The sequence below is a fragment of the Bubalus bubalis genome, chromosome 16 (genome assembly GCF_019923935.1).
Source record: "Bubalus bubalis isolate 160015118507 breed Murrah chromosome 16, NDDB_SH_1, whole genome shotgun sequence".
In the NCBI taxonomy this organism is placed as follows: domain Eukaryota; kingdom Metazoa; phylum Chordata; class Mammalia; order Artiodactyla; family Bovidae; genus Bubalus; species Bubalus bubalis.
In genome coordinates this window covers 31,281,492-31,303,562 of record NC_059172.1, presented here as the reverse complement: position 1 = coordinate 31,303,562, position 22,071 = coordinate 31,281,492, and the positions used below count along the sequence as shown (strand labels likewise).

The window sequence follows — 22,071 nt, the reverse complement described above, 5'->3', positions numbered from 1 at the left end:
TCAGAATTTAATGAGCTGAGAAGTATACATGGAAACAGTTCAACATGGAAAACTTGAAATGTTTTAGACTTTACCTTAAATATATATAAAACTTCACAATTTACAAAGCCTTTTCCTACATTAGAATCTCATTTCATTTATGTAAGAGAGGGAGGAAAAAATATACCCATTTTATATACAAGCATGCTGGTTGAGAAAGATCAAGAATTTAGCCATTTACATACTTAGCAAGTGTCAGTCCTAGGTCTAGATTTTGAGTAGCTTAACTCCTAGTTTAGGCTTCTTTCCCACCACATTAAAAAATTACTTGCTGAACACTTCCAAGATTATTTAGTCCATATCTTGACAAAAAAGACACATTAACAACTATTAAGAAATGAACTACTGGAATTCATGTTTATCCCATAACTTACTGTGATGATGTTCTAAGAAAATCTTCTTTCATAGAAGGATGAACTTCTTCCAACAACATGCTAGTATCTGGACTTGATTTCATTGCAGAAATCACCATGGCATTACGCAGTTTATTGCCTTGTTCTAACAGAGCTGAAGAGGGCAAAAGCAGAACACAAGAAATCTAAATCCAGCAGAAACATTTGCAATATTTAGCCCCTGTTCTTCTATCACACAACTTACTATAGTATACTATAATTGCTTATTTGTGTACTTTCCCCACTAGCTTGAGAATCCCTTGAGGACATTCACTTTACAACAAATTTTTACTAAGCTTCTATTACGTGAACTGTTTTAGATGTTGGCATTACAGCAGTGAATGGAGTCTCTCTATTCCATAGAGACTGACCTCCTTATTGCAGTTGTTATATACATACATTGACTCTTCCAACTGGTGGTTGTACATAATAAATTTAGTAAAATAATTTTCCCGTCCTTAAGTAACAACAACAATTATAGTGGATAACATTTACTGAACCCTTACCACTTCCTAGGCACTTTTCTATGTATGTTATATATAAGAATTGATTTAACCCTCCCAACAATCCTCTAAAATGGGTACTATTATTTCCTTCATTTTCCAGATGAAAAAGTTGAGGCACAGAGGATGTGTAACTTGTCCAATATATCATGCAGCATAACCAGGATGACTCTACATCACTATACATATATGACCCCACCTTTTCCTAGACTTTTTAAAAGCTTAGGACCACTGGCATTATTTCAAGGAATACTGAGAAGAATAATTATTTTCTTGAGGTTCCACAGTTGTTCAGGAGGTAAAGTAAGTCTAGATACCAAGTGCTTGTCTATCTTGATCTAGAGTTTTTTTAGCTTCTAAAAACAAGATACGGTAGGCAGGCCAAAAAAACCCTCAAACAGATCCATAAACACTCAACATTTTTCAGTATAAAGAATTCAACATATAGCTTAAAAACTCAAAACTAAAACCCAAAAAAACCTTGAAATATCAAACATTCAATGTGTTCAGTTCAGTTGCTCAGTTGTGTCCGACTCTTTGCGACCCCATGAATCGCAGCACGCCAGGCCTCCCTGTCCATCACCATCTCCTGGAGTTCACTCAGACTCACATCCATCGAGTCAGTGACGCCATCCAGCCATCTCATCCTCTGTCGTCCCCTTCTCCTCCTGCCCCCAATCCCTCCCAGCATCAGAGTCTTTTCCAATGAGTCAACTCTTCGCATGAGCTGGCCAAAGTACTGGAGTTTCAGCTTTAGCATCATTCCTTCCAAAGAAATCCCAGGGCTGATCTCCTTCAGAATGGACTGGTTGGATCTCCTTGCAGTCCAAGGGACTCTCAAGAGTCTTCTCCAACACCACAGTTCAAAAGCATCAATTCTTCGGTGCTCAGCTTTCTTCACAGTCCAACTCTCACATCCATACATGACCACAGGAAAAACCATAGCCTTGACTAGACGGCCCTTTGTTGGCAAAGTAATGTCTCTGCTTTTGAATATGCTATCTAGGTTGGTCACAACTTTCCTTCCAAGGAGTAAGCGTTTTTTAATTTCATGGCTGCAATCACCATCTGCAGTGATTTTGGAGCCCCCAAAAATAAAGTCTGACACTGTTTCCCCAACTATTTCCCATGAAGTGATGGGACTGGATGCCATGATCTTAGTTTTCTGAATGTTGAGCTTTAAGCCAACTTTTTCACTCTCCACTTTCACTTTCATCAAGAGGCTTTTGAGTTCCTCTTCACTTTGTGCCATAAGGGTGGTGTCATCTGCATATCTGAGGTTATTGATATTTCTCCCGGCAATCTTGATTCCAGCTTGTGTTTCTTCCAGCACAGCGTTTCTCATGATGTACTCTGCATGTAAGTTAAATAAACAGGGTGACAATACACAGCCTTGACATGTTCCTTTTCCTATTTGGAACCAGTCTGTTGTTCCATGTCCAGTTCTAACTGTTGCTTCTTGACCTGCATATAGTTTTCTCAAGAAGCAGGTCAGGTGGTCTGGTATTCCCATCTCTTTCAGAATTTTCCACAGTTCATTGTGATCCACACAGTCAAAGGCCTTGGCATAGTCACTAAAGCAGAAATGTGTTATGTGAAAATATAAGTAAAAGAAAAATAAAGGTTACCAATTATGGTATGCAGAATTCTTTACTTGATCTTAGCCAAAAGGCTGAGAAATGATGTAGGTAGAATTCTAAAACAGTTCCTCTCAGATTTCCAGCCACTGGAATACAAATGCCTTTTCCTAGTGATTTACTCATCTAGACAATGTTGTAAAGGGATTTTATGGAAGTAATTATGTTTCCAAATCAATCTACCTTAAGATTGGGAGATTATCTTGGTCGTCCCAAACCATTATAAAGCAGAGTTTTCTCTGGCTGTTTGCAGGATATGAAGTCAGAGATTTAAAGCATGAGAGGGATGCAATGTATCACTGCTGTCTTAAAGATGGAGATGGCCACATGGCAGGAAATGCACATGGCCTTTAGGAGCTTAGAGTGGACCCTGGCTGACCACCAGCAAGGATACGGGACCTTAGTCCTATTATAGCAAGGAACTGGATTCTGTCAACAAGAATGAACTTGGAAGTGAATTTCCCCCGCCAGGGCTTTCAGATGAGAATTTAGCTGGGCTGACAACTTGATTTTAGCCTAAGATGACCTAAGCAGAAAACCCAACCATACTTTGTTGGACTTCTGATCCACAGAACTGTGACTAATAAATGGGTATTATTTTTAAGACATTAAGTTTGTGGTAACTTGTTATATAACAATAGAAAATTAATATTCCCATTAATGGTACTACCCATGAATACTGATTTACATTTTGATATATTCTGTATAGTTTTTAATCTATGCATACATATCCCTGTACAGGTATGTGTATGTATGTGTGTGTATATATATATATATATATATATATAAATTTTTTCTTTTGCAAAAATGGCATATTATGTATACTGTTTTATAACTGCCTTTTCATTTAACAATATGCATTAACTTTTTTTCTACATAAATAATGGCTATACAATATTCCATTCAGAAATCACTGTATGCATTTTTATTTTTTAAAAAAACCTCTTTGGGATTCAGCCAGAAAATAGTTATCTTGTTTATTCAATGAGAAAGGATGAAGAAAACATGATCTGCTAGCACTGAAAATCTGGTTATAGAAGCTTGCTATACAAAGACATAAATATAGATCAATGGAACAAAATAGAAAGCCCAGAGTGAATCTACGCACCTATGGACACCTTATCTTTGACAAAGGAGGCAAAAATATACAATGGAGAAAAGACAATCTCTTTAACAAGTGGTGATGGGAAAACTGGTCAACCACTTGTAAAAGAATGAAACTAGAACCCTTTCTAACACCATACACAAAAATAAACTCAAAATGGGTTAAAGATCTAAATGTAAGACCAGAAACTATAAAACTCCTAGAGGAAAACATAGGCAGAATACTCTGATATAACAGCAGGATCCTCTATGACCCACCTCCCAGAGTAATGGAAATAAAAGCAAAAATAAACAAATGGGACTTAATTAAACTCAAAAGGTTTTGCACAATGAAGGAAACTATAAGCAAGATGAAAAGACAGCCTTCAGAATGGGAGAAAATAATAGCAATGAAACAACTGACAAAGAATTAATCTTCAAAATATACAAGCAGCTCATGTAGCTCAATACCAGAAAAACAAATGACCCAATCAAAAAATAGGCCAAAAATTAAACAGACATTTCTCCAAACACATACAGATGGCTAACAAACACGTGAAAAGATGCTCAACATCACTCATTATCAGAGAAATGCAAATCAAAACCACAATGAAATACCATTTCACGCTGGTCAGAATGGCTGCATCAAAAAGTCTACAAACAATAATAAATGCTGGAGAGGTGTTGAAAAAGGGAACCCTCTTACACCGTTGGTGGGAATGCAAACTAGTACAGGTGCTATGGAGAACAGTGTGGAGGTTCCTTAAAAACTGGAAATAGAACTGCCATACGACCCAGCAATCCCACTGCTGGGTAAACACACCGAGAATACCAGAATTGAAAGAGACACGTGTACCCCAATGTTCATTGCAGCACTGTTTACAATAGCCAGGACATGGGAAGCAACCTAGATGTCCACTGGCAGATGAATGGATAAGAAAGTTGTGGTACATATACACAATGGAGTATTACTCAGCCATTAAAAAGAATCATTTGAATCAGTTCTAATGAGGTGGATGAAACTGGAGCCTATTATACAGAATGAAGTAAGTCAGAAAGAAAAACACCAATACAGTATACTAATGCATATACATGGAATTTAGAAAGATGGTAACGACAACCCTGTATGCAAGAGAACAAAAGAGACACAGATATAAAGAACAGATTTTTGGACTCTGGGAGAAGGTGAGGGCGGGATGATTTGAGAGAACAGCACTGAAACATGTATATTACCATATGTGAAATAGATGACCAGTCCAAGTTTGATGCATGGCACTCAAAGGTGCACAAGGCACTCAAAGCCAGTGCACTGGGATGACCCAGAGGGATGGGATGGGAGGGAAGTGAGAGGGGGGTTCGGGGTGGGGTGGGGGGACACATGTACACCCATGGCTTATTCATGTCAATGTATGGCAAAAACCACCACAATATTGTAATTAGTCTCCAATTAAAATAAATTAATTTAAAAAAAGAAAATGAAGCTTGATATATGACATGAAGTCCTCCTTGTTTTAGTTTCCAGTTAATACTTGGCTTAATTTGATATGGTTTAAAGATCTTTAATGAGGTAGGGGCTGCCGTCTCTGGGGTCGCACAGAGTCAGACACAACTAAAGTGACGTAGCAGCAGCAGCAGCAATGAGGTAGGGACACTCAATAAATGCCTTATGAATAAAGTAGTTAATGAAAAGCAGTGTCAAAAATAAACTTCATCTGACTTTAGGGCCATGTAGAAAAATAGTTTTTCTTTTTTTAATTTTATTTTTAAACTTTACATAACTGTATTAGTTTTGCCAAATATCAAAATGAATCCGCCACAGGTATACATGTGTTCCCAGAAAAATAGTTTTTCTACTGACACGGAAAACTGACACAGACTATTGTCCAGAGACAACAGTCTTGGTACTTTATGATCTAATCATACACAACTATTTTTAATTCCTTATACACAATATTTCCTTTGTACTCTCAAAGTTCTAGGTATTCCATTCCATCACAGAATTATCATGCAGTATTAAAATTGTTTATCTCACCCAATCAACTTTGAGGTGATGGACTGGCTTTTGTTAGTCTCTGTATCCTTGTTGCCTGGTACGTATCAGGAATTTGATTAAAAATTTTTTTTTTTTTGGCTTCCCTTGTGGCTCAGCTAGTAAAGAAACCGCCTGCAATGCAGGAGACCTGGGTTCAATCCCTGGGTTGGGAAGATCCCCTGGAGAAGGGAAAGGCTACCCACTCCAGTATTCTGGCCTAGAGAATTCCATGGTCTGAATAGTCCATGGGGTTACAAAGAGTTGGACATGACTGAGCGACTTTCACTTCATTCATTTTTTTAATTGAAGGATAACTGCTTTACAGAATTTTGTTGTTTTCTGTCAAACCTCAATATGAATCTGCCATAAGTATACATATGTCCCCTCCCTCTTGAACCTTATTCCCATTTCCCTCCCTGATTAAATGTTTTAATAAATACTTCCACTGTTGTAATATATCACACATGATTATACTATATGTGCTCATTAAATGTTTTAATAAATACTTCCAGTGTTGTATATATCATATATAATTATACCATATCTGCTTTAGAGTCTATTTCTCTTACTAGAATGAATTCATTAAGGTCAGGGACTCATTTCTCACTGTAACCTCAATACTCAAAACAATGGCTGACACAAAATAGGCACTCAAAAGCTATCTGTTGAATTGCATTTTTTGCTAAATAAAATATTCCCTGGAATGGTAATATTTTAAGAGTGACTTAATTAGTTATTAACATCTGAATAAGAACAGGCACTGAAGATTCTTTCCAATAGCAGATTTTAAAAAAGAAGTAAACACTGATGGCAACAAGTGAACAAATCTGAGCAAGGACAGTCCATTGATTGGCTTTCAAGTGGTTTCTTCCTTGAAACAAGCACTCTTAGAAAAGTTTCTCTAAAGTCTAAGGCATGGCAACAAAAACACCTTATCTCCTCTTCGTAAGAGGAAGCTGGTTCCCACACTAAGAAAGCTGTCATAGGATCTTCCTGCACCTCAACTCAATAATCATTTTCTGATCACAGAGGAAAGGCACTTAAGTGAGTTTAGGACAAATGTTTCCCTTGTTTATTTCTTACATGCCAGGGGCACAGCCCTTGCTAAACAGGGAGGTATAAAGCTTCTGTTTTTTTCTCCTACTCCTTGCTATCTAAATCCCAACTCTTATAAGTAGGATGTATAGTTAGTGTTTCATAAATACTAGCTTGATGACTAATTTAGCTCTGTATCCCCTTTCATAAGGTCATTTTAATAAAGACCAGGAAGGTGGTTAGGTTTATGTATTATAATTCTCCATGACCTTAGTTCTAGACCTACTTACTAAAGTGGTCCACTTAAATCTTCATTCTCCACTGTCTTGTGGTTGGAAGGGATCTTAAAGATAGATGTCTACTTGGCGATTTAATCTCATCTGTAAGAGTCCCATCACAAAGTTATCCAGCCCACACTTGACCATTATCAGTGATAAAGAATTCACTCTCTCTTGAAGCTATCCTTTCCCATTTTTTCACAGGTAGGAATACTGGACTATTAACTCAGACTTAGTCACAATCTGTCATGTTTTATGTTTAAACCCAATGATTCTAGTAACCCTTATGGAAGAGATTTGCACATTGGCAGCCCATGGGTTGCACCTGGCACACACTGTTTGGCTTGAACAGTTGGCCAGCAGAGTTCTTGATTTTTTTTTTTTTTTAAAGCAGGTCTAAGAAAATAATGAACGTACAACAGGACTGAAGCAAAGGACTTTGCCTTAGAGTCCAAGATAACAATGAACTGGAGCCAAGAAGCAGCTGTCCCCCTTGATAGAACAGAAACTCCCTAACTGTGAGTCCGTGTCTTCTTTTAAAATAGGGATAACAATCCGATTAAAAGGGATAACAATCCGATTACAAGATGCTTACTCCTTGGAAGAAAAGTTATGACCAACCTAGACAGCATATTCAAAAGCAGAGACATTACTTTGCCAACAAAGGTCCATCTAGTCAAGGCTATGGATTTTCCAGTAGTCATATATGGATGTGAGAGTTGGACTATAAAGAAAGCTGAGTGCTGAAGAATCGATGTTTTTGAACTGTGGTGTTGGAGAAGACTCTTGAGAGTCCCTTGGACTGCAAGGAGATCCAACCAGTCCATCCTAAAGGAAATTGGTCCTGAATATTCATTGGAAGGACTGATGTTGAAGCTGAAACTCCAATACTTTGGCCACCGATGCGAAGAACTGACTCGTTTGAAAAGACCCTGATGCTGGGAAAAATTGAAGGTGGGAATAGAAGGGAACGACAGAGGATGAGATGGTTGGATGGCATCACTGATTTAATGGACATGAGTTTGAGTAAGCTCCAGGAGTTGGTGATGGATAGGGAGGCCTGGCTTGCTGCAGTCCATGGGGTCGCAAGGAGTCAGACACGACTGAGCAACTGAACCGAACAATCCCAACTTCACTCAGTTTTTGTTAAGTTTATATGTATAAGGCACCTGGCATAGTAGCTAGCAATAATGAATACTCAATAAATGGTAGCTGTTTAGCTGTTTTCTTAAGGCTAAATATCTCGTGGTGGTTTCTTCCCTAGTCTAGGCTGTTGTTGTTCAGTCGGTCATGTCCAACTCTTTGGGACCCTATGGACTGCAGCACACCAGGCTCCTTGTCTTTCACTATCTTCTGGAGTCTGCTCAAACCCCTGTCCATCGTGTTAGTGATGCCATCCAACTACCTCATCCTCTGTTGCCCCCTTCTTCTCCTGCCCTCAATCTTTCCCAGTATCAGGATCTTTTCCAATGAATCAGCTCTTTGCATCAAGTAGCCAAACTATTGGGGCTTCAGCCTCAGCATCAGTCCTTCCAATGAATATTCCAGACTGATTTCCTTTAGGATTGACTGGTTTGATCTCTCTGTTACCGAAGGGACTCTCAAGAGTCTTCTCCAGCACCACAGTTTGAAAGCATCCATTCTTCAGTGCTCAGTCTTCTTTATGGTCCAACTCTCACAGCTGTACATGACTACTGGAAAAACCATAGCTTTGAGTAGATAGACCTTTGTCGGCAAAGTAATGTCTCTGCTAATTAATACTCTCTCTAGGTTTGTTAATAGCTTTTCTTCCAAGGATCAAGTGTCTTTTAATTTTATGGCTGCAGTCACTGTCCACAGTGATTTTGGAGCACAAGAAAATAAAGTCTCTCACTATCCATTTTTCCCCCATCTATTTGCCATGAAGTGATAGGACCAGAAGCCATGATCTTAGTTTTTTGAATGTTGAGTTTTAAGGCAGCTTTTTCACTCTCCTCTTTGACCTTCATCATGAGGCTCTTAGGTTCCTCTTTGTTTTCTGCCATTAGGATGGTTTCATCTGCGTATCTAAGGTTATTGACATTTCTCCTGGCAATCTTGATTCCAGCTTGTGCTTCATCCAGCCCAGTGTTTCTCATGATGTACTCTGCATAGAAGTTAAATAAACAAGGTGACAAGATACAGCCTTGACACACTCCTTTCCCAATTTGGAACCAGTCTGTTGTTCCATGTCCAGTTCTAACTGTTGCTTCTTGACCTACACACAGATTTCTCAGGAGGCAGGTGGGTGGTCTGGTATTCCCATCTCTTTAAGAATTTTCTACAGTTTGTTGTGATCCACACAGTCAAAGGCTTTGGCATAGTCAATAAAGCAGTAGTAAATGTTTTTCTGGAACTCTCTCGCTTTTTGGATGATCCAACAGATGTTGGCAATTTGATCTCTGGTTCCTCTGCCTTTTCTAAAACCAGTTTGTACATCTGGAAGTTCTTGGTTCATGTATTGCTAAAGCCCAGCTTGAAGGATTTTGAGCCTTACCTTGCTAGCATGTGAAATTAGTACTCTTGTCTAGATACTCTCCTTAGAAGGAACTCATCTTCTATAGATCTTTAATACTAACTTCTTAAAAGGGTCTTCCTTTGCCAAGAGGCATAAAACAGCATTCCCTCTTTTTCCCTGCTTCATTTTTTACAACTGCCATTATCACCATCTAACACTACATACTTACCTAGTTTATCATCTGTTCCCATCTAGAATAGAAGATCCATAGGGTAAGATTTTGGGCCTTTAAAAAAAAATAAATTGCTGTATTCCTCACACCTGGAAGAGTGTCAGGCATTTAATAAGCACTGAATAAATAACTGCTTAATGAAAGCCTGGTTCTCAAAGTCTGGTTCCCAGGTCTATACAAAATATTCCAGGTGCGAGATGACAGGTGCTGAGTATAGTGGGACAATTTTCTTTGTTAGTGCAGCCTAGGGTTGCATTAAAGTATAAAATATTATAATAAGGGTATATTTTTAAAAATAGGAGATCACAGACACTTTAGTTGAAAAATTATGAACACAATGTTTTTCTTCATTAAAAAAAATCCTTATTAATGTAAATTATGTACCCAAGCAGTTTTAATTTAAAATATTTTTCTACTATTGTCACAGATATTCTACTTTGGAAATTTTACTTGTGAGGATGGCAACAAATTCATGTCATGCTGTTGATGTCACAGAGATATATGGCTGACCACTGCAGTGCAACACAAGGTATCAAATTGCTTTTATAATACCACTCTCCAACATGAGGTGATCCGATCCAGATGCTACTTGCTTTTAAAATTTCAGACTAAGTTCTTACACAGGTATACCTACTCCTTTCTATTTCTGTTTGGTTGTCAATCATATTTAACTCCCAGGCTTAAGATTAGCAGTTTTTGTGCAATGAATGTTCCCAGTGAAACCAACAATTTTCAGAATATGAAACAGATTTAGTACTAGCCTCTGCACAATGGTATAAGTAAATTCTGATAAGGAGATAAAATTCTTATTCCCTTTGAATTATCTGGGAAAAAACAAGGACTAATATTTTTATGTGATAAAGACTTTTCTTGCATACTCAGGTTCATTTTAAATGGCTTTCTCTAAACTTAAAATTACAAGCACCCAATAATTATTCAGAAGTAATTCAGTGGTTTAACAGAGCTGCCCTTCAATGGTTAGAGATTCTAGACTCTAGTAAAATTACTCACTTTTATTTGCCTATTTAGTTCAAACAGAAGTCTTGCTTCTCTTTGTACATTGCTTAACGAGCAGAGTCCCAATAAATATAGCTTAGTCTCAGTTCACAAATATATTCATACCTGAAAGAAGGTCCTTGGTAGGGGGGTTGTTTGAAGAAAGAATGCATGAGTCACTGTGACTCTTGGCAACTGTGCTAATTTGAGGCTGGAATTCAGAACTGTTGAGAAGGGACATCTGCTTCCATGGGGCTTTGCCTTTCAGAGTCACAGACTCTAAACTCTGTCCTGAATTAAGATGGTGCTGGAGTCCACAGAAAGAGTCCTTTATTGTACCAGAGTTCTCTGCAAAGTACAAGTGGTCTTTCCCCCTGTTTTAAAATAAAGGAGAACGTCAGCAGTATATTAACCATTATGGTAACACTATACTTCATCAGAGACAGAAAGGGAATCAGTGGCATATAGCAATGTAGCTCAGACTTTGTAAATCTGTTTTCATCTCCCAAATGAAATAAATAATAGATGTTTTACCTATGGTATGGCTGTGGCTAAAGTGAGACAATGAAACAAAGAGCTCAGTGCTGAGTGTGACACAAAGCAAATGCTTGATAATTATTTAAAATCAAAATCTATCTTTCTTCCTTCATTCCCTTTCATAAAACACTGCCTTTTCCCTCTTTCCCTCATTGCACGTCTATCATAGCATCTCTATATGACTTAGACATACTTATTTATCTGTGTATTGGCCTCCTCACTAGATTATGAGCCATCTTCAAAACAGGAATTGCCTCTTATTAATTTCTATGCCCAACACCAGGAAACAGTGAGTACTTAATACTTATTTGGTGAAATGACTACCTTTAGTCTCTTAAGCAACCTCAAATGAAAGACAAAAATTATGCATTCAGTGGGAATTAGCTGACAGACTGATTGGTATTAGGTGTGGTAATTACCTTGGCGGGGTTGACCTACTGCTATTAGCTGCTAAATCTTTTCCATCAATTTTGGTAGTAGGGATCCTTGATGGAACCAGAAATTGAGTATTGCTTGCTTCAGAATATTCTCTGAAACCCTGCTCAGATAAAAGCACATTTTCTGTCATGTTAGTGGTAGGAAGAGGATTGTAGCTGTCATAAGTTTCTGACAAAGGCTCCAGGGCAAGTGAGACCTGAAAGAGACATGCAATGTATTAGAAGTTTTATTTTTTAGCATTGATTAATTTTTAAACTGTTTAATATAAATTAATGACCACCATTTCTTATAGGATCAAGTTCAAATTCCTGCCTACAGCAGAAGCCTCACCTCTCACTGTGCTCTCCTCCCCCATCTCTCTCTCCTAGATTTGCTAATTACTTAAGAGTTTTCTAAATTTACCTTATATTTCATTCCTTTATGCCTCTATATGCAGATTTCCTCCAGTATTACTTCCTCTATGAAAACTTTTTTGTGTCTAGGCAGAGATGTTATGGCCACTCCGTTTTCCATTTTTCTACTTACTCTGTATCTATCCATTCATATAACCTCCATTTATTGAATACTATAAGAGGCCAGAAACTGTGCTACATTCCTCACATAGAGAAGTTGATGCGGTGATATAATTCTGTCAGGAAAGTACACTATCCTAATTTGAAGATTAAAAAAAAGCAGATGCTTAAAGGAGGTATTTGTACTTTCAGTTTGTTCTCCTAAATAGATTATGAATTTCTCGAAGGCATGGACTGTCTTATTCATTTTTCTGTAGACTAATCAGCATAAGCACACACTTAGTGCACACATCAAGTATGCATAATAATGACTAATGGTCTGACAAATAAAAAAACAACTTGTTGCATCCTTATTGTTAGTCATTTGAGAAAAATAAGGCCCTAATTCTACACTGGGGAGGAGGCAGGGTGAAGAGGAAGGAATAGTAAGATGTAAAGTTTTAGTTTTCTTGAAGTTTCCTTTATCATTTAACTCCATTGAATTCAGGCACTCTACTGAAAAACTCTCCAGTTCTCTGAAAAGCTAAACAAAGTCTAATGGGGGAGTAAAAAGTAAAACAGAGCCTAAAGCAAAACTTTAGAGAAGAAACTGAATAATGTACTCCCAAAGAAAAGAAGAGCAGTATTGAAAGTTAGGCTACAATAACATAGAGAGCAGAAGGAATTGTTAAAGGAGCCGAAGAGAGTTACATGATGATAAACGGCCTAAGGCAAAAATGAAAGATTGAAGTCAAACATTTTAAGAAGTCAATGGAGTAATTTGTGTGGAGAAATTGTCAAGGCAGAGACTCAATAAACACATCTGGGTCTTGATGAGAACTTTGTTCATGAACCAGGTGGCACAAAGTCCTTTAAATCTATTCATCAAGATTTTCTACGAATGACCAGAATGCAGTGGGATAAATACTTCGTGCAGTCACTGCTCTAAGAGGATCACATAAAATCCTGGCTGCCCAAATGTGTCAGAAAATTGTCCCCTACCATACATCACTTGCCAAAAGACTGCCACTGTATTCTAAAAACAAAGGAGACACTGAGAATAAAGATAGAGTCCCTGGCGTTAACAATGACCTACTGGCTGGTCATAGTTTTGCTTTTTCCTTAAAAGATTTGAACTAGTTACGAAACAACTCAAAGGTCTCTATTACCAGTGAGGGGAAAAAAAAAGCAAGTCCAGGTACCTGCCACACCTACTGTACAATGAAAATACAGGTGCTGGTCTAACTCCTTTGTTCAATTAACAAGTATTTTTTGAGATCAGTTCAGTGCCAAGTTCTGTGCTACTTGCCTGGGGCAAAGAGATAATAAAACATGGAATCTGACCCACAGGATCACAGTATCTTGTGAAAGTGAGAGGGTTAGCTGCTCAGTAGTGTCCGACTCTTTGCCACCCCATGGACTACAGCCCACCAGGCTCCTCTGTCCACGGAATTCTCCAGGCAAGGGTACTGGAGTGGGCTGCTATTACCTTCTCCAGGGGATCTTTCCAACTCAGGGATTGAACCTGAGTCTCCTGCATTGCAAGCAGATTCTTTACCATCTGAGCCACCAGGGAAGCCATCTTGTAGGGAAATTTAACAAGAAGTAGTTTTAATATAAAATGATGAGTTTTAAGAATAAGTATGTGAACTGGGTGCTGCAGGAACACAAAACAGGGGTCTGGGCTTGGGGAAGAGGTGAGGAAGAAGGGCCAGAGATGGCTTCCAGGACTGAAAAATAAATATTCGAGTTCAGAACCTTAAATATGAGTGAGCAATAAAGTCGAGCGGGGACTGAGGTAAAACATTCCAGGCAGACAAAAAAGCATGAGTCAAGTTTTGCAGGTTTAAAACAGAATACTGTTTCAGCAATTCCTACCAGTCCAAGTGGTCTCCACTCCTAACCCCTCTGTTTCCATAGTATACCCAAAACACTCCTGTGTTCATTTCACAGATCCTTGTTTCAGTCCACAGCAGTTATGCTCTGCCCCAGTCAAAGTTCACCCTGGTGCTCATTCCTTTGACAACCCCTTCACTGAGCCCTGCAGATTTTCTATTGGATACGAACTACCTCATCACTTTACACTTTAACTGAACATCTCTTTCTTAAAGTGTCCTCATTTCCCCCAAAGTTTCTCCAAAGGAAACTACTTCTTTTACCAGCTAGGACAGGGAGGTTGACTTATTCCTTTACGGTGCCATTGCCAGACCATCATTCTATTGCCCAAATATATCACATCTTTTCTAAATTCCATGCCATCCACAAATACCTTGAATATACCACATGATTCACACATCTGTAATAAAATATCCTTAAGAACAGAATTCAGTGTTCTCTCAATGACTCAATGCTCTCTTTAGCACTAGGCTGCCCACAGTCATCTTCTACATTTACAACATATCAGTATTAGAGAGAGCAAACTAGTATATCTATTTTTCAGACTTATGCTGGTCAATATAGCATTTGTTAAGATTTAAAAATTATTTAACGGTGATTAAAAAAACATATTTTAGGTAAAAATTTGAATTTCTGGCTTCTCTCGAAAAATTAGAAGTTCCAACAATCCTGGGTTCCCATTCCAATGTGGCAAAAATTAGCTGGAGTAGATTTCCCAGGCAAGAATACTGGAGTGGGTTGCCATTTCCTTCTCCAGGGGATCTTCCTGACCCAGGGATAGAACCACTGTCTCCTGCATTGGCACGTGGATTCTTTACTGCTGAGCCAACAAGAAAGGCCAAAACTATGTTTAGATGCAAGTGACCACCATCATATTTAAGACATGGAACACCTGCATCACCCCTAAAATACTCCCTTTGAAGTCATACCTTCTCACCTTTAACCTCTAGCAACGATTGAGTTTGATGAAACACAATACTCATTTATGATCAAATCATCAGAAAACTTGAACTTTCTCAATGATAAAGGGCATCTATGAAAAACTTGCATCTAACATGATATTTAATAGTGAAAAGACCAAATGCTTTCCTCCCATGAACAAGGCAAAGATATCTCCCTAGTTTTATGTAAGGCAAATGGATAAAAACTGTAATATCCATACAATGGAACACAACTCTCTAAAAGAGAAGCACCAATACATAAAATAATATGGATGACTCTCAAACCTGGCTTATTCCAGTTAATATCTCTTTTTCCCCCTATTTTAAGAAATGTTAATCCCTCCTGGTTGAGGAGCCAACAAATATTCACTGTTTTTAATATCTTATACATCTAAGATATTCTTTTGCAAATTCATTTTTGTATTTCGGCCAGTTCAGTTCAATCGCATCCAACTCTTTGTGATCCCATGACTGCAGCACGCCAGACTTCCCTGTCCATCACCAACACCTGGAGCTTGCTCAAACTCATGTCTATTGAGTCAGTGATACCATCCAACCATCTCATCCTCTATCGTCCCCTTCTCCTCCTGCCCTCAATCCTTTGCAGCATCAGAGTCTTTTCCAATGAGTCAGCTCTTCACATCAGGTGGCCAAAGTATTGAAGCATCAGTCTTTCCAATGAACATTCAGGGCTGAATTCGTTTAGGATTGACTGGTTTGATCTCCATGATGTCCAGGGGACTCTCAAGAGTCTTCTCCAACACCACAGTTAGAAAGTATCCATTCTTTGGTGCTCAGCCTTATTTATTGTCCAGCTCTCACAGCTATACATGACTACTGGAAAAACTAGCTTTGACTATACGGACCTTTGTAGGCAAAGTAATGTCTCTGCTTTTTAATATGATGTCTAGATTTGTCACTGCTTTTCTTCCAAGTAGTGAGCTACACGGCTACAATCACCATCCGCAGTAAATTTGGAGCCCAAGAAAATAAAGTCTGTCACTGTTTCCATTGTTTCCCCATCTATTCACCATGAAGTGATGGAACTGGATGCCATGATCTTAGTTTTTTCAATGTTGAGTTTTAAGTCAGCCTTTTCACTCTCCTCTTTCACCTTCATCAAGAGGCTCTTTAATTCCCCTTCACTTTCTGCCATTAGGGTGGTATTATCTGCATATCTAAGGTTATTGATATTTCTCCCAGTAATCTTGATTCCAGCTTGTGCTTCATCCAGCCCAGCATTTTGCACGATGTACTCTGCATATAAGTTAAATAAGCAGAGTGACAATATACAGCCTTGATGTACTCCTTTCCCAATTTGGAACCAGTCCATTGTTCCATGTCCGGTTCTCATTGTTGCTTCTTGGCCTACATACAGGTTTTGCAGGAGGCAGGTAAGGTGGTCTGGTATTCCCATCTCTTTAAGAATTTTCCACAGTTTGTTGTGATTTACATAGTCAAAGGCTTTACAGTAGTCAATGAAGCAGAAGTAGATGTTTTTCTGGAATTTTCTAGTTTTGTGATCCAATGCTATGCTATGCTATGCTAAGTCACTTCAGTCGTGTCCAACTCTGTGTGACCCCACAGACGGTAGCCTACCAGGCTCCCCTGTCCCTGGGAGTCTCCAGGCAAGAATACTGGAGTGGGTTGCCATTTCTTTCTCCAATGCATGAAAATGAAAAGTGAAAGTGAAGTCGCTCAGTCGTGTCCGACTCTTAGCAACCCCGTGGACTGCAGCCTACCAGGCTCCTCTATCCATGGGATTTTCCAGGCAAGAGTACTGGAGTGGGGTGCCATTGCCTTCTCCGTGTGATCCAATAGATGTTGGCAATTTGACCTCTGGTTCCTCTGCCTTTTCTAAATCCAGCTTGTATATCTGGAAGTTCTAAGTTCATATACTATTGAAGCCTAGCTTGAAGGATTTTGAGCACTACTTTGCTAGGGTGTGAAATGAGTGCAACTGTACGTTTGAACATTCTTTGAAATTGCCTTTGGGACTGGAATGAAAACTGACCTTTTCCAGATAATTAACCTTGCTCAATTATCCTCTTTTATTTTCTGTATCTTTCTTCACTTGCTTTTCTCTTGGTCTACAAATCAGGTCTCTTACTCTCTACAAAGGGTCAGCGAACTCATTCTGTAAAGGGGCAGAGGGTAAATATTTTCAGCTGTATTGAACAATCTTTTTTAAAATGACCCTTTAAAAATATAAGAAAACTTTCAGTTAGAAAGCCAGATTCAGACCACTAGGCAAAGTGTGCCAATTCCTCTTCTAAAGTATCAACAAATTTCTCAATTCTACCACCCACTATCAATCTTTTCCTCTACAATTCAAGTAAATTTTATATGTGCCTCTCATATGCCTGAGCACCATGTTAAGTGCTTCAGTATTTTTTTTCATATCACTTAATCCCTGCAACAAGGCTATAAGGTAAAAGTTATTATCTTCATTTTACAAAATAGGATACTGAAACTCAGGGACTACAAATGAACACCAACCAATTTTTCCATGTCCAAGTCTGGTGCTATACCCCTTAGGTTACACTACCTCTCTCTGGAAAATAGAAGTCTTTGTTATTTCCACTTCTTCACTGTAATTACTACGCATTTACTTATTCCATAATCTTTCAAAATTTGACCTCTGTCTCCAAGACTCTATAAAAAACAATTCCCCAACAAATGCAGTGATATTTAAATAAAAAACAAATAGTATTATTTTATCAGCTGACATTCAAATAAGGGGAAAAAAATGATCCAACACCTTAGAAAACAGGCCGGCAGTTCCTCAAAGTATAAACAGCTACCACATGATCACAATTCTACACCAAGGTATATACAAAGGAACTGAAAGTATCTGTTCACAAAAAACCTGTATGCAAATGTTCATAGCAGCATTATTCTTAAAAGTCAGAAAGTTGAAACAATCTAAATGTCCATCAACTGAAGAATGGATAAACAACATGTGATATATCCATACAATGGAATATTGTTTAGCTACAATAAGGAATAAAGCACTGGTTCATGCTACAACATGGATGAACCTTTAAAACATTATATTAAGTCAAAGAAGCCGGATACAAAAGGCCACATATTACATCATTTACACAAAATACTCAGAACAGGTAATTGATGGAGACAAAAAGTAGATCAGTGATTGCCAGGAGATGGAGAAAGTAAAAAGGGGAATGACTACTAATGGGTATACTGTTTCTTTTTGGGGTGATAAAAATGTTCTGGAATTAGACAATCACAATGGTTGCACATTCTTATGAATATACTAAAAATTACAGAATTGTATACTTTAAAAGGGTGAATTTTATGGCATGTGAATTGTATCTAATTTTTTTAAATAGGAAAAGAGGACTTCCCTGGTGGTCCAGTGGTTGTGAGTCTACTTGCCAATGCAGGAAACACAGGTTCGATCCCTGGTCTAGGAAGATTCTACATGCCACAGGGCAACTGGATCTGTGCCCACAACTACCAAGCCAGTGGTCTAGAGCCCCTGACACACAACTACTGAGCTCAACTGCTGCAACTACTGAAGCCCGTGTACCAAAAGCCCACTTCAGCAAGAGAAGTTCTCTTCAACAAGAGAAGCCACTGCATGGTGAGGAGCATGGGCACCACAACTAGAGAGTAGCCCCGCTCACTGCAACTAGAGAAAGCCTGTGTGCAGCAATGAAGACCCAGCACACTCAAAAATACATGAATAAATCTTTTAAAAAATAGGAAAAGAGCCCACCTAGAATTCTCTATTTCAACTGTTTTTATTTTCCCTTGTTTTTTCCCCCAGTCACTGATCATACACATATATGTGAGTACACTTTCAATTCTCTTTGTTATCAATCTAAAATAATTTTTTGATATTGCTACACAGTCATAACTACATAATTTTATCTTGTATGGAAACAAAATATTCCACTAATAGACTTTGGTTTTAATACTGTCTAATGAAATTGTTTGAATTTTTTCAATATTAGACTTGCATTTCCATAACCAGTCCTAAGTGTATTACTTTCCTCTATTTTTATGGTATTTCCTTAATATAAGTCCCCAGTGGTAGAATTATTCAGGTAAATGATATATGATCATTTTTATGGCTCTTGAAACACAATGCCAAACTGTTTTTGCTGGTCTGATGCAACTTTGTACCATAAGAGAAAAGCAGGAGTAATCCAGTCTCATTTTACCACAAAGTTACCACTATAAGGTGTCACTATCTTTCAATAATATTATAAATAAAAATATGATAAAGAGTATAGAAAATGCTAAGTTCTTTCACTTGCATGCATGCAAAATCAGTTTTTTCAGTCGTGTCTAACTCTTTGTGATCCTACAAACTGTAGCCCACCAGGCTCCTCTATCCATGGGATTCCCCAGGCAAGAATACTAGAGTGGCTTGCCATGCCCTCCCTCCAGGGGAATCTTCCTGACCCAGAGATCGAACCTGAGTCTTCTGAGGCTCCTTCATTGTAGGCAGATTCTTTACCACTGAGCCACCAGGGAAGCCCAAGTTCTTTCACTTAGTTAAATCTATTTCTGGACTTTATTCTCTTCCTTTGACACAATTATGTGCTTGTGGTTTTATAACAAGTTCTTAAATCTGGTAATGTTATATGTTCTTTCTTCATCTTTTTTGAACTGCTTTCTTAAATATCTGCTTAAATTTCTATACATATTTTAGAATATATTTGACAAAGTATTAAACTCACCAAATTTCTCAAGGATTTGAATATTCAGAGTTCTCCAGGAAGAGCTCCCAGAGTCTCCCTCAGAAAGGGACCCTTCTATGTTCTTTCCCACTATCCAGTACATATATTTACTATATATGTATCATACTGTGTTCTATTTGTTACTCTCTTCTATTTCATCCTATATGACTTTGGAAAACTAACTGAAAGGACGATCTCTTATCTTCGTATCCTAAGTTAATGGCATATAACAGACTATCAAAAAAAATGTAGGCTGAATCAATGAATGAACATCAAAGATACCACTTAAATGAGTCAAACAAGCTACTACTGCTTGGCACTACCTTAGGAGCTGCGGGAAAAACAAAGAAAGTAGAAAATACTGTCCTGTCTCTCAAGGAATCTATAAACTAAAAGGAAAGGAAATTAAAAGGAAACTACAGATATATGATTTTGGAGACTATGTAAGATTATAACTGAACAATGATTATGTAATTCATGTTATAAAATTAATAGAGAGCACAGAGAAGAATGAATGCAGGAGGAGCTGTGAAGGATTCCTGGAACTTGAGATGGGCAGCAAAGAACTAAGAGGATATGGATAAGTGGGAAATAAGTACAAAACAGTCATCGGTAAGAACAAAGGCATGGAGTGGGTATTTGCACAGTATTTGAGAGTCACATACTTTCCAATTCTACAAACAGACTCAAATATTTGTGCCCCTAAAGTTTTACTCTATGTAGCAGACAATTATGATATTTTTACCTGGAGTTCTCCAAGTTTCTTAGATGTTGGTGAAACAATGGTAAAAAATCCATCGATGTGATGGGTTGGAGAAAGCTGGGCTAGTCCACTGATCTGAACTCTACCAATTGGAAGATGTTCAAGTTTGGTGATTACTTCTAGCACCAGCACAGCCATATCTAATCAAAAACAATTACAACATCAGCAGACATTTTTCATTTACTTTTTTTTTTTTTTTGGAAATGGGCAGAGGAGTACACATTACCAAATGTTTTTACTTAAAAATAAAATCACTTTATTTTCAAATAAACTATTTATTATCATATCATTCGGGGGTGGGAAAGAGTGAACCCAAGATCAAAAAACTAAGTTTTAGGAAAAGCAATGACAAATATCTCAAATGGAGGGAAAAAAATTACACAGAAATAGTTAGCATATCAACTATTTGATAAGGAAAATACCTTTAAGAGAGTATTTTATTTTATATTTTTACATATTTGGCAAAGATTCAGGCTTTAGTTTTGAAATAAAAAAGTAACAATTCTCAGTTTTAAAATTCTCACCATATCTAGTTTTGAACTGGACAAAGGGCTGCTCTTATATAGATGCAGCAGCTGGTCCCTGCTTCTCAGGAGTATTTTATTACTTATTCCTCAATAATATCTGGAGGACTGAAATGCTGAGAGCACTTAGAACCAAAAGGAATGGAAATAAACTCCTTAACTGGATTCTTCAATTGGTTGCTTTGACTTAACACCTTCATGGTCCCAATTTATAGCAGGACAAATACAATGCATGCATATGCAATTTGAGATTATTTCAGAACAGTGTAACTTCTGAATATTTTCTTACCAAAGTTGAGAAAATGATTTATTTTCACCATCTGTTGAATGCTGTAGTGAAAAGAGCACTGGATTACAATTACAAGATCTGTGATTGTGTTGTGGCTCTGATATTCACAGTCTATTTCTGTGAAAGCCACAGCTGTCTATAAAATAGGCATCACAATACTTTCTTCCCAATCCTCATGGCTGTGAGGAATGGTAGTATTGTAAATAAAACACATAGCACAGAATCCTTTTATATGGCAGTTGCTTAATGGTTGTTATATGACTTTAGGCAAATTACTTAACATATCACAGTCCCTGACTTATCTAATCATGTAAGTCACCTGGAAATTCTATGAACTAATAGTGTAAAAGGGCTTTGTAGAGTATAAAATAACATGCATGTATAGAATATGAGAAATCTATCAACATTTGTTGCTTATTTACTAACAGCCAGGCTCACCTATGTCTCATTAATTTTCTTAATCAGATATCTATGCTGCTGCTGCTGCATCGCTTCAGTTGTGCCCGACTCTGTGTGACCCCATAGAACAGCAGCCCACCAGGCTCCCCCGTCCCTGGGATTCTCCAGGCAAGAACACTGGAGTGGGTTGCCATTTCCTTCTCCACGGGTATCTTTTAAAAGCTCTTATCACTTTCTACCTAATATCATAACTAAACTTCTCTGTGAATTTAGTTAGAATTAGATACCATTTGGATAAATCTTTTGATTCATTTTTGTAATCTCCACAGCACCTAAGTACAATGTCTGATGCAAGCTAAGTATTCTACACATATTTTT

The 22,071-nt window shown here is 37.9% G+C and overlaps 1 protein-coding gene across 5 annotated transcripts in view; it reads right to left on the bottom strand.

Moving 5' to 3' along the window:
- The window catches only part of C2CD3 (C2 domain containing 3 centriole elongation regulator), a 127,413-nt gene that overhangs the window by 100,053 nt on the left and 5,289 nt on the right, over positions 1 to 22,071 (bottom strand). For all 5 annotated transcript variants that reach the window (XM_044929377.2, XM_044929379.2, XM_044929380.2 and 2 more), the window contains exons 3-6: positions 20,464 to 20,621; positions 11,660 to 11,874; positions 10,830 to 11,077; positions 414 to 546 (exon numbers count right to left, since the gene is read on the bottom strand). In XM_044929377.2, the coding sequence (XP_044785312.2) occupies positions 414 to 546; positions 10,830 to 11,077; positions 11,660 to 11,874; positions 20,464 to 20,621 (754 nt within the window). The remainder of the gene's footprint in view (positions 1 to 413; positions 547 to 10,829; positions 11,078 to 11,659; positions 11,875 to 20,463; positions 20,622 to 22,071) is intronic.